This window comes from Mustela nigripes, chromosome 4, assembly GCF_022355385.1.
Source record: "Mustela nigripes isolate SB6536 chromosome 4, MUSNIG.SB6536, whole genome shotgun sequence".
Taxonomy (NCBI): Eukaryota; Metazoa; Chordata; class Mammalia; order Carnivora; family Mustelidae; genus Mustela; species Mustela nigripes.
In genome coordinates this window covers 90,936,204-90,949,753 of record NC_081560.1, presented here as the reverse complement: position 1 = coordinate 90,949,753, position 13,550 = coordinate 90,936,204, and the positions used below count along the sequence as shown (strand labels likewise).

The following is a 13,550-nucleotide window of genomic DNA, read 5'->3' as shown; positions in this document are numbered from 1 at the left end:
AAATTGGTAATGAAGAAGGCAAACTCTCTCTCTCTTCGCAGATGACGTGATTCTTTATATGGAAAACCCAAAAGACTCCACCCCCAAACTACTGAAACTCATACAGCAATTCAGTAACGTGGCAGGATACAAAGTCAATGTACAGAAATCAGTGGCTTTCTTATACACTAACAATGAAAATACAGAAAGGGAAATTAGATAATCTATTCCATTTACTATAGCACCAAGAACCATAAGATACCTGGGAATAAACCTAACCAAAGAGGTAAAGGATCTGTACTTGAGGAACTACAGAACACTCATGAAAGAAATTGAAGAAGAGAAGACACAAAAAGATGGAAGACCATTCCATGCTCTTGGATCGGAAGAATAAACATTGTTAAAATGTCTATATTGCCTAGAGCAATATATACTTTTAATGCCATTCCCATCAAAATTCCACCGGTATTCTTCAAAGAGCTGGAGCAAATAATTCTAAAATTTGTATGGAATCAGAAGAGGCCCCAAATCGCTAAGGAAATGTTGAGAAACAAAAATAAAACTGGGGCATCACGCTACCTGATTTCAAGCTTTATTATAAAGCTGTGATCACCAAGACAACATGGTCCTGGCATAAAAACAGACACATAGACCAGTGGAACAGAGTAGACAGCCCAGATATGGACCCTCAACTCTATGGTCAAATAATCTTTGACAAAACAGGAAAAATATACAGTGGAAAAAAGACAGTCTCTTCAATAAATGGTGCTGGGAAAACTGGACAGCTATAAGTACAAGAATGAAACTCGACCATTCTCTTACACCATACACAAAGATAAACTCAAAATGGATAAAAGACCTCAACATGAGACAGGAATCCATCAGAATCCTAGAGGAGAACATAGGCAGTAATCTCTTTGATATCAGCCACAGCAACTTCTTTCAAGATATGTCTCCAAAAACAAAGGAAACAAAAGTTAAAATGAACTTTTGGGACTTCTTCAAAATCAAAAGCTTCTGCACAGCAAAGGAAAGAGTCAAAAAACAAAGAGGAAACCCACGGAATGGGAGAAGATATTTGCAAATGACAGTACAGACAAAAGGTTGTTATCCATGATCTATAAAGAACTCATACTCAACACACACAAAACAGACAATCATATCAAAAAATGGGCAGAAGATATGAACAGACACTTCTCCAATGAAGACATACAAATGGCTTTCAGACCCATGAAAAAATGTTCATCAACACTAGCCATCAGGGAGATTCAAATTAAAGTCACATTGAGATATCACCTTACACCAGTTAGAATGGCCAAAATTAACAAGACAGGAAACAACATGTGTTGGAGGGGATGTGGAGAAAGGGGAACCCTCTTACACTGTTGGTGGGAATGCAAGTGGTGCAGCCACTTTGGAGAAGAGTGTGGAGATTCCTCAAGAAATTAAAAATAGAACTTCCCTATTTTCCTGCAATTGCACTCCTGGGTATTTACCCCAAAGATATAAATGTCGTGAAAAGAAGGGCCATCTGTACCCCAATGTTTACAGCAGTAATGGCCATGGTCGCCAAACTGAAAAGAACCAAGATGCCCTTCAATGGACGAATGGATAAGGAAGATGTGGTCCATATACACTATGGAGTATTATGCCTCCATCAGAAAGGACGAATACCCAACTTTTGTAGCATCATGGATGGGATTGGAGGAGATTATGCTGAGTGAAATAAGTCAAGCAGAGAAAATCAATTATCCTATGGTTTCACTTATTTGTAGAGCATAACAAATAGCATGGTGTTTATGGGGAATTAGGAGAAGGGAGTTGGGGTAAATTGGAAGGGGAGGTGAATCATGACAGACTATAGACTCTGAAAAACATTCTGATGGGTTTGAAGTGGCAAGGGGGTGGGGTGGGAGGTTGGGGTACCAGGTGGTGGGTATTAGAAAGGTACACCAGTTAGAATGGCCAAAATTAGCAAGAGAGGAAACAACATGTGTTGGAGAGGATATGGAGAAAGGCGAACCCTCTTCCACTGTTGGTGGGAATGCAAGTTGGTGCAGCCACTTTGGAGAACAGTGTGGAGATTCCTCAAGAAATTAGAAATAGAACTTCCCTATGACCCTGCCATTGCACTCCTGGGTATTTACCCCAAAGATACAGATGTAGTGAAAAGAAGGGCCATCTGTACCCCAATGTTTATAGTAGCAATGGCCACGGTCGCCGAACAGTGGAAAGAACCAAGATGCCCTTCAACGGACGAATGGATAAGGAAGATGTGGTCCATATACACTATGTATTATTATGCCTCCATCAGAAAGGATGAATACCCAACTTTTGTATCAACATGGATGGGACTGGAGGAGATTATGCTGAGTGAAATAAGTCAAGCAGAGAGAGTCAATTATCATATGGTTTCACTTATTTGTGGAGCATAACAAATAGCATGGTGGACATGGGGAGTTAGAGAGGAGAAGGGAGTTGGGGGAAATTGGAAGGGGACATGAACCATGAGAGACTATGGACTCTGAAAAACAATCTGAGGGTTTTGAAGGGGTGGGGGTGGGAGGTTGGGGGTACCAGGTTGTGGGTATTATAGAGGGCACAGATTGCATGGAGCACTGGGTGTGGTGCAAAAACAATTAATACTGTTATGCTGAAAATTAAAAATAAATTAAAAAAAAAAGAACCTAAAAAAAAAGAGAGAGAGAGAGAGGGCACAGATTGCATGGAGTACTGTGTGGTACGAAAACAATGAATACTGTTATGTTGAAAATAAATTTTAAAAAATTGAAACAAAATTTGTGACCTTGGGTTAGCCAAACGTTTCTCATATAGAACACAAAAAGTAAGAATCATAAAAGAAATGTTTGACAACTTGCACTTCCTCAAAATTAACATTTCTGTTCTTCTCATGACTGAAAATTGATGGAAAATAAACAGTGAATCATATAAATCAAATAAAGACAAATAAACTAAAAAACCTACAGATTTAAAAAAAAGAATAACCCAAATGCTTATCAGAGAAAATACTGAGATCCACCATACAGAGATAAGTGTCAAAGCTGCGTATTAACAAATTACAGTTAAAAAACTATAAAGAGATATAATGGGAATTTGGGCAGAACTCAACTGAAATTTAACAACAATTTACACTGAAGAAAAACAAACAGGGGCACCTGGGTGGCTCACTTGGTTAGGTGTCTGCTTTTAGCTCAGGTCATGATCTCAGGGCCTGGGATTGAGTAGGCTTGAGTCCCTGACTCTCAAGTCCCAGGCTTGAGCACCCTGCTCTGTGGGGAGTTTCCTTGTCTCTCTGCCTCTTCCTTCCAGCACTACCCCAACACCACCACCACCTGTTCTCTCTCTCCCTCTCTCTCATTCCCTCACTCTTCCTCTCAAATAAATCAGTAAAATCTTTTAAAAAATAAAGGAAAACAAACAAAATTTAGGAAAAAGGACCCACATGTGTTCCAAGGTGTTGAGAGATGGAAATAGCTCAGCTCTCATCTTAAAATAGCATCCAAAAAAGTAGGAGGAGCTGAAATGTCATTCTGTGTATCCATTGGAGAACTGAGATTGTACTTAAATAAAAATTGGAGACAGGCTTTTGCAGCTAGAAACAGGAAGTGAGCATTTGTTCTTCTTGGATAGATGTTGTCAAACACATTCATCTGGTCACAAGATTAAAGTGGAAATTTCTAAAGAAATATAAAGAGCTGAGTATTGACTAGTGGAAGAGTGTGAACCCTGAGGGACCATGTATAAAGTATTTCCTATCACCTTTTAAGTGTCTTCTCCAGGAACTCCATAAAATTCTTGGAGGTAAGATCAGGGACATTCCAGAAAAATACTTCCCCCTTGATGCTGTAGGAGGGGAACAACAACTAGAGCTAAATCCACCCAGACCTAAGCTATGCTATCACCACTGTAAGAAACAAGTGACTTCATCTGCAGGGGAAGGTGCTGGTGGAATCCCCCTGCTGTTGAGGGAAGGCAAAGGAGGAGATCACAAAAATGTTCACCAGAAACATCTCCTCCACATCCAAAAGTAGCAACTTTTCATTTACAGAAGGATGGGCATCAAAGTACAACCTGAAGTAGGTGAGTACTTATTGTTGCTGAGGGAGTGAAATACGGATTTAAAATTTTCTACTTCTGGAAATCTGGAAGGAATAGTTGTGAAGATCACATCCTTAAAACCCATTTTCACTGCATCTGCTTAAAATTGAGACTTAATGAAAATATCAAGAATGTCTCCCTCCCTGACTTTTCGCCCACAGGCCAGCAAACCTTTAGTAAAAGTCACAGTGGAATAGAGCTCAAAGAGCTTCAAAAGATGGACTCTCTCTGGTGAGCAAAACAAACAGTAGATACCCAGCTTTTGTAGCAACATGGACGGGACTGGAAGAGATTATGCTGAGTGAAATAAGTCAAGCAGAGAAAGTCAATTATCACATGGTTTCACTTATTTGTGGAGCTTAACAAATAGCATGGAGGACATGGGGAGATAGAGAGGAGAAGGGAGTTGGGGGAAATTGGAAGGGGAGGTCAACCATGAGAGACTATGGACTCTGAAAAACAATCTGAGGGTTTTGAGGGGGCGGGGGGTGAGAGGTTGGGGGTACCAGGTGGTGGGTATTATAGAGGGCACAGATTGCATGAAGCACTGGACGTGGTGCAAAATAATGAATACTGTTATACTGAAAATAAAAAATAAATTTAAAAAAAAAGACAAATGAGGAGAAAAGACAAAGAAGAACTAGGGAATTTTTAAGTGTCTGAACACTAACAAAACAAAATTCAACCCTGATAACTTAACAACAACAAACTTCAACTCCAGTCTAACTCCTGATTCATTAACATAAACCCCCAAAGTAAAGGCCTAACAGGAAAGGTGTGTTCACTTTCAAACACAAAATATATTTATTTCAGTATCTACTATACCACACAGCATGTCCAGCTTCCAAACAAAAATTTCGTAGACATACAGTAAGTCAGGAAAAATATACTCTGAGGACTCAAAGCCATTACCACAACCAGATTGAGACATGACACAGATGTTGAACTATCAGGGAATTCAAAATAACTATGATTAATATATTAAAGGCTCTAATCTAATGGAAAGTGTAAACAATACTCAAGATTAGACAGATAATTTCAGTAGAGAGATGGAAAGAACCAAATTAAAGGCAAGAAATAAAAACACAATAAAGGAAATGAAGAATGCCAAAAAGGATCACCAGTAGCTTTAAGAGATGCAAGGAAAGAATTATTAGTCTCCATGAGTACAGACCAATAGAAATTATCTCAACTGCATTGGAAGGACTAGAGAGAGAGAAAAAAGGAAAGGAGGGAGTTGATAAGCATAACTCATAAAAGCAAAGAACTGTAAGAACTTCCTCCATCTCTCTCTCTCTCTCCCACTGATTTCAACCAATGAGGGACTACAGTCCATTAACAATAAAATGGCTTCTTTACATTAATATCATTGAATGGTAACAGTCACACAGTGATGAGAGAAATCTGCTGATAAAGGGAGTTAGTAGACCTATTCTGCAGGATGATTTGGTGTAAATACTGTGGCTCCCTTTCTCTGCTGTCTATGGGTCTTAGCTGTGTGTTCAGAGCGCCACTTCCTCTTGGTAAACCAGCTCTCAGATTTGCTTTGTGATCAGCTGAGTAATCAACCACCTCTCCTGACAAGAGCTGGCAGGATGCTATTCCCACTGCAAGTCATCCTGGTGACCTCCCTGTGGATCTGTAAGTGGCTCTACCTATGGGAGATTTCACTCAGTGAAGAAAGGAGATAGAAAGCATGGACAATCAAGCCATCCATTACGGGAAGAAGAAAGCTCATATGGTCATTTAAACTAAGCTGACAAATTTCACCATGAGCTTGAATTCTTCAGGAAGGAAAATTTAAATATCAGACCCTAAGCTTTTCACTAATAGAGAACAAATGTGCATTATTTTGCAAATGTCAAAATTTCATGAATTGTTGCTTTTTTCTCTCTCAGATGCAAATGCAGACATTCTAATAACACAGTTCATGCCATCCATTACTGACAACAAAGAAACAGAATTTTTAGAACACCAAAGGAAGGATGTAAATATATACTAGTACTGACAGAAGCCAGACCAGCCTCTAAATGAATTCTGTGCATTTCCTTAAATGAAAATGTGGTCTAGGAACAAGGTATTAATGAGGACAGCTACGAAGCCAGGAAAAGAAAGAGGGTTTACCAGCAAGCCTCAGGATACACCAAGTTAGTGAGGCAAACGCTGGGCTGGAATACTATACCTGCTCAAATACACTCCAGTGAAGTGTGGAAATGCTCTGCTGCCACTGGACAAAAGCCCTCCACAACTCCACACCCTTGCCATCATATACATGCTCCTTTCTACCTCCCAGAGAGACCTGACTAATGTCTATACAGGAATTTTCTCCTGAATCTGTGTTCTCAGCAAGGTCTGAGCTAGGAGCCCAAGGACCGAACCTGTGATGTTTCTTTCAGTCAGGTCACTTTATCAACTATCCTTACCTCTGTGGGAGCTACACTAGCTTCTGCTAGTGTCTTGATTTTTATACTTCTGCATCTATGAGAAGTTTCTGTGGAAGGAAGACAAATCAATGTGCAAAATGGTGTGCTGAGTTTGAATGAACTAACAAATGAACAAAGGAATGAAAGATGGAAGATACAAGACTTCTGAGTGTTACAGATCTTGATTTCAAATTCCTGCTCAGCCACTTAACCAGCAGCATTGATTGAGGAAAGGTACTAAATCTTTGTTATACTGTGTTCCCAGTTTTTGGTATTAACCTGCTGGATTGCTGGGAACTAAAGAAGGTTGCATACAGACAGTTCTAGTACAGGATCAACACATCACAGTGTCCTTTCCCATTATAACTGAGCTACTTCATGAGCCAACTCAGCGAACACAGGATCTCAGGGAGTCTTTAAAAATCACATCTCACTTTGCCCTCTAAACAACAGTAAAGTGTTGCTCTAATTCTAAAAAGCTAAGAATTGTGAAGAGGGAAAGAGTCAAGGGTAATAAATGAAAGAATATTTTTCCTCCAATATTTTTCTTTATTCACAGTATAGAAATGTCATAGCATCTAAAGCAATAACTACAGTAATTTTAAATATTCATCAAACTTTGTGAACTTTCTATAACTATTGATCTATAAAATATACTTACTTCTGAATAAGGTTGTGAGATTAGTATCTCATTTGTTATTATATAATAAGACTTTTCTTCCAATTTGCACGCTAAGTTAGAGCTCTCCACATGTTCAATCTGAATAAAAAAGAACTCAAGGATAGGTGTGTCTGAAGTAAAAGCTAAAGGAAAAATGCAAGGTTGTTGTTCCCAAGGGGAATATACATTGAATTATTATAACATGGGTGTTTTGGTGAGGGCTTCCAGGATTTGATAGTTATTTATACCAAGAACATAATAAAATGATACTGAGACAGATCTTACTGAGAGGGTCTTTCATTGGGTCTAAAGCAAACCTTCCTTCCCCATTCTTGCCTCTGAGGAAAAAGGGCTGCCTCCACCACTACCTCCCCAGTCCTGATTCATGCCCCCTCTTGGAGCCCATTCTAATTAGTCACTGGCAACACCAAACGTATGGATGTATGTATATCTTTGGCTTGGGTTTGTAGATGACTATACACCTTCTTGTCTTTTCACTGTTTTTTTATGTCCACTATCAACTTGTGCAGTACCTCTGGACTTATTCCCTTGTATTTCAAATGGAGACACCAAAATGAGAATCTCTCAGAATCAACTCTCCTTTACCCGAACACCAGTCAGAACTTTTCATATACATTGCAAGCAGTCTAGGGTTTCCCTTGAGAAGGTCATTGTCCCCTGGTACCAATTAAAGAAGAGCCCCTGAAAATAATCCTATAAGCTCAACCAATATTACCTGTAAGACTAACCAAATTCTGCTTAATCACAGATAAGAAAAACAACAGTCTTCTACCTGATAGTCAATAAGGTCCTCATGTCCCATAAAGCCCCCTGATATTGTGCCTACTGGAATCTCACAATATCAGAGGGTGAGAAGGACTTGTAAGTAAACCTTCTCTATTATTAACTCTGAACACCTTTCTCACTTGAGCAACCACAGCAGACACTTTCCTGCTCTTAATCACAGGTTCATAAACTGTGGGAACAGGAAGCACCCTTTGAACATTCATAGCCCAATGCCCACACAGCAAATGGGATGTGGGAAAGCAGGGGTGGCAAATGTCTTGTCCAAAGCTAGTTAACCACAAAAGTAGGGCTATGCATGAATTTCTGAAGATCACAGAATAGCTTCCAAGAGGCTGCTTCTTTTAACATTTCAGAGAAATGGATTGTGTTTTCAAATTTGGGTTTAAAATGGTATCTATTTTTTCATAGAAGATAGATTTCTACAAATTGATTCTTTCATTCCAGGGATAATATGTCATTACACAAATTATCTTCTCATTTTGATCATGTGGTAAAAAATCATTTTGCTGTTATTAAAGTAGCTGATTACAGAATGGAGAACATTGTTCACATTTCTCAAATATATTTCTATTGGTATATTTGCAGCGTAAATTACTGAAGAATTTCCCTCTTTAGAAATACAATCCCAAATTACTAACAGAGTAGGTCTGGTGAGAACACAAAGGCTTTTCCTTTGATGCACACTCTGAGCAATTTCACACAATTATACACCTGGATATCAACCTCTTAATTCACTGAACACTTTCCTGGTAATGTAGATATGTAGTTGGTTGACCAGTTAATCCCAATCTCTCTCTCTCTCTCTCTCTCTCTCTCTCTCTCTCTCTTTTATTTTTGTTCTTAGTGTTTTTGTTTTCTATCAGCCCTTTTCAGTAATTATTGGCTTCTTGGAAAACAGACCCTTGGGTCAACTAAGCTCAGGTAAACTTATAAAATATCAGATGCTATGAAGCCTATATTCAAGGATTCCCCAGGAAACTCTGAAGATCAAATTTCCAGTACAAGGTTTCTTCCTGCTGGTCCTGCCATGAAGCTCAGGAGAAGGCTGATGTTTTTGTAGAACCTCTAACTAATGTGGTAACAGTCTGGGTCAAGAGATTTGCACAAGGAACTAAGCTCATAGTAACATCCCCAGGTAAGTAAATATATTTTTTAATTTTTTAAATTTATTTTCAGTGTAACAGTATTCATTGTTTTTGCACCACACCCAGTGCTCCATGCAATCCGTGCCCTCTCCAATACCCACCACCTAGCTGATAGATACTTTTTAGAAAAACAATGTAGGATCACCTCAGCATAGGGACAGCAATTTTGCTGTCCATATATAGGGATATATGGAAGAAAACTCTTTGCAAATTATTTATTTACATCCCTTCTTGAAAGCAGATTTATTATTTTTTTTAATTTTTTATAAACATATAATGTATTATTAGTCCCAGGGGACAAGCAGATTTTAATTCTACTTTTAGAAAATACACACACACACACACACACACACACACAAAATACACACACACAAAAACATATTCAGGTTTGAAATTAAAATTATTTTGAGAACTATGTTTATAAAACATTGGTGTGAGTTTATGGTTCAACACGCTTTTCTTGTAGTCACTCATGTAAGAAATACTTGTAAGTACCTCTAATATTAATAGGGCTCCTTTCTTAATGAATAGTGATTCTTTCTCAAATAACTTGAAATTTATATGATTGCTTTTGTGTCATCTTTTAGACCAGTGCAAAAAAAAAAAAAATCTTAGAGTAAATGACTTAATCCCACTTATTCTTATTACTGTAGCATCTTAGTGGAGAGGCTGGCACTAGTCAAAATTTTTGCTACTGTTAGTCTTATAATATTGCCTAGAGATGGTCTAGTTTAATGAATTTGTGAGCTAATTAAACCAATTCAGCTCCAGAACTCATAAAAAGAGTCTTCATGGTTTTAGGAGAGTTTCGTGTAGAAAAAAATTACAGACTGTGTATAATCATCTGTTAGCAAATAAATTTTCATTCACTTGTTATTGCTTTCTTAAAATTATAAAAATTATATATGTTCATTATGGAAAAAATTGGAAATGACAAAATTAAAATTTTATAGTGACAGTTATTACTGTTAACATTTTGGATTCCCATCTGTTCATATTATCAATGTAATAACAATCTCAAGTGAATGGTGCTAATAGTATATGAAATTAAATGCAAAAAGAGAGATTATAAAAATTGAGACATGATCAGTGATAAAGAATATCAATTTTTCAGAATTCAAATGACCACCCCCTGGATATCTTTATAAAATCAGGAGTACAGAAAAATATGTTAATTATTACCATCTAGAGTACAGATCAGTTCAGAACCAATGGTCTAATTTGTGGAATACTTCAATTTCTAAGACTCACTGTCACTTGCTTCTAAAAATGTTGAGAATGTAAAAAGCATTGTCTCAAATATTGTTAACCTGAATATAAGATGCTATCTCATGCTTTAGTGAAAATATCCAGACATAAAGGAAAAAGAAAGGCTGTTTTGCAATTTGAATATATAAATTTATAGTAATATGGATAAAAGTCAAATAATTACTTGTCAATTTAATATCTTAATTAAATTATACCTACACAGTTTAAAACTATGTCAATATAAATACCAGTTGAGAAATACTGCCTTTTTTTACCCCTAATTTCATTAAAAATAGTTTTGTTCAGCACTTCATATCCATGTAAAACATCCAATTTGGAGCAAATTTCTGGATCGTCTCAGGGTCTGAGTGTCTTTTAGGAATCCCCTTATAATGATGTCACTGGATAGTTTATTTGAATAGGAAACTACCCACTTATAAAATTTTTTAAAATGCATTTCTATTCCCTCTGGTATTCCATATTTTTTCAATGTAAGTATAACATGTAGAGATTTTTGTTCCAGGTAATATTTACCAAATCCATATTAAACTTCTTTACTGTCTTTACCAGCTCTACTTCTTATGTCAACGTTGAGTTTATTTCAGGTTGTTTGAGTATTTGAATATTGAGTATTGAATTGAATTGAGAATTGAATTTTGAGTATTGAATATTTCAGTATTGTTTGACCAAAGAAAAGCATTAGAAGAGCCTCTTTTAATATGAGAGGCTGAAACAAAAGGCAACTCCCATGTTGTGAGGGATAATATTGGGAATGAAAGCTTCACCTTATGCTCTGGCATTTCAGTGTGTTTGATTCCACATGCTTTGTGTCTGTATCTCAGCAGGATTTGTAAACATCTTCTGGTTTTCATGTCATCTTTGAGGTAGACCTTGCCAGTCAAGCTCTGCGGCAGAAAAGAAACAAGCTCTGGCGCACAAACTATTTATCATTTATTTATAATACCTATTTCCTAAATCGATTTGAGAAGACTTAAAATAAAACACACAGTAGAGTTCTGCCATGAACTAAAAATAGAAGATCTTAAGCACTGAGGAAAGCAGAAGAAAAAGAAAAAAGGCCTGTAGTTATCTATCAGGAAACAGTCAAATTTTGGGTTCAATGGTAGAGAAAACTGTGATGAAGTACATACTTTATATCACCTGTGAAAATGAAGCACACTGACTTTTCATATTTGTTATGTTTTTCCCACCATAAAATGAGAAAAGGACTTTAAAGTACAAGTCCCTTAGGAGGAATGTGAAGTGAAAGAGTGGGCATTGCCTTCCACATCCACTTTAAAAATTGAAGAAATGGTCTAAGAAAAGCACATTCTATGCTCCCACTATGTCGTTACTTTGGGCACCACGATATTTAATGTCATTCACAAATGGTGACCTTCAGGAGACCTGGTCAGACACCAACAAGTTTATTAATTTTTTATTTTTTATAAACATATATTTTTATCCCCAGGGGTACAGGTCTGTGAATCACCAGGTTTTTCAATAAAGTTAGAAATGTCATAAATTTGAAATTCTTATTCAAGTATGAATTAGCTTTATTTATTGCAGAAAAGAAAAATAACAAAAAAAGAGAACGATTAAATCAACACTAATATATAGGTTTGAAATATCACACTTGCACTTGAAAATGTAGCTGACATTTAGTAAATTTATATAGAATTCATACTGCTGCATCTTAATAAAATATAAATAACTCAGACTATTTAACTCCAATGTATTTTGTGATTATTCCAATTAATGTATATAAGTGTTTTGAAGAGGCTTATGTATTTTGTAATATGCTTTCTACTTCATGAATCATAAAAATGATTTGGGCCTTAATATAATCATGTTTAAAAAAGAATGTTGAAGGAAAAACCATGTAATCTAATTACCTAAAATATAGACAATAACCATGCGTAATCAACGTCACTATTTTAATGTTCAGTTAATATTCCACTGAGAAAATTGTGGAAGTTCAAGATTCATTTTATCCTGGGGTGCTTTGGTGGCTCAATTATCTGAGTGACTGCTTTCAGCTCAGGTCATGATCCTGGAGTCCCATTATAAACTCCCTCACTGGGCTTCCTGTTCAGGGAGGAGTCTGCTTCTTCCCCTTACCCTTCCCCCTCTTATGCACTCTCTCTCTCCCTCTCTCACTCTCTCTCTCTCAAATAAATAAATAAAATCTTAAAAAACAACAACAACAGGGGCACCTGGGTGGCTCAGTGGGTTGAGCCGCTGCCTTCGGCTCAGGTCATGATCTCAGGGTCCTGGGATCGAGTCCCGCATCGGGCTCTCTGCTCGGCAGGGAGCCTGCTTCCCTCTCTCTCTCTCTGCCTACCTCTCCATCTACTTGTGATTTCTCTCTGTCAAATAAATAAATAAAATCTTTAAAAAAAAAAAAAACAACAACAACAAGATTCATTTTTTCCTGGAAAGAATAAAGTAAGAATCTAACAAAGGGAAAGGACAGGAGGAAAAACAGTGTTTAACTTTCTAGAAAGTTCTCATTCATCATTTGATTTTCAATTTCTTGACTATAATGAATCAGAAGTGTTCCCATAAAAAACACAAATTTTCTGAGATGTAAATTGGATTCCTTAATATATTGAGCAGAGACTAAAACTATTAAATAACATAAAATGGAAAAATTAATCTCATTTAACTAACATGCTTTCTAAATTAAAAACAAAGTATATGGTTGGAAAAATATGCAGTGTCCTACTATTATAATATATATTATATTTAATATATATAAAATCATATATTTTATTATATATAAATATATATTATGTTATATTTATATATTGTATATTTATATACTGTATGTATTTGTATGTACATATATAATTATATATAATATATACACATATATATACATGATATTTACACATATATATCATTATAATATAATATAATGTATATATAATGATATATAATGTATATTGTGTAGTGTATATATTACGTAAATAATATAATTTATATGTACATATATACATTTATTGTATATAAATTTGTATATGTATATGTATAATTTGTATATGTATATAAATGTATATATGTACATACATTTATATGTATATACATATAAATTATATTATATTTTATACATAATATATATTATATATGTAATTATAGATGTATAATTACATATATAATATATAT

General features: G+C 36.1%; 1 gene segment (V, D, J or C); it reads left to right on the top strand.

Moving 5' to 3' along the window:
- The first annotated feature begins 4,052 nt into the window (after positions 1 to 4,052).
- Positions 4,053 to 13,550, top strand: part of LOC132016344 (T-cell receptor gamma chain C region C10.5-like) — a 27,398-nt gene continuing 17,900 nt past the window's right edge. Inside the window, 3 exon segments of the C gene segment in view lie at positions 4,053 to 4,080; positions 5,593 to 5,739; positions 9,023 to 9,124. Of these exon segments, the coding sequence occupies positions 4,053 to 4,080; positions 5,593 to 5,739; positions 9,023 to 9,124 (277 nt within the window).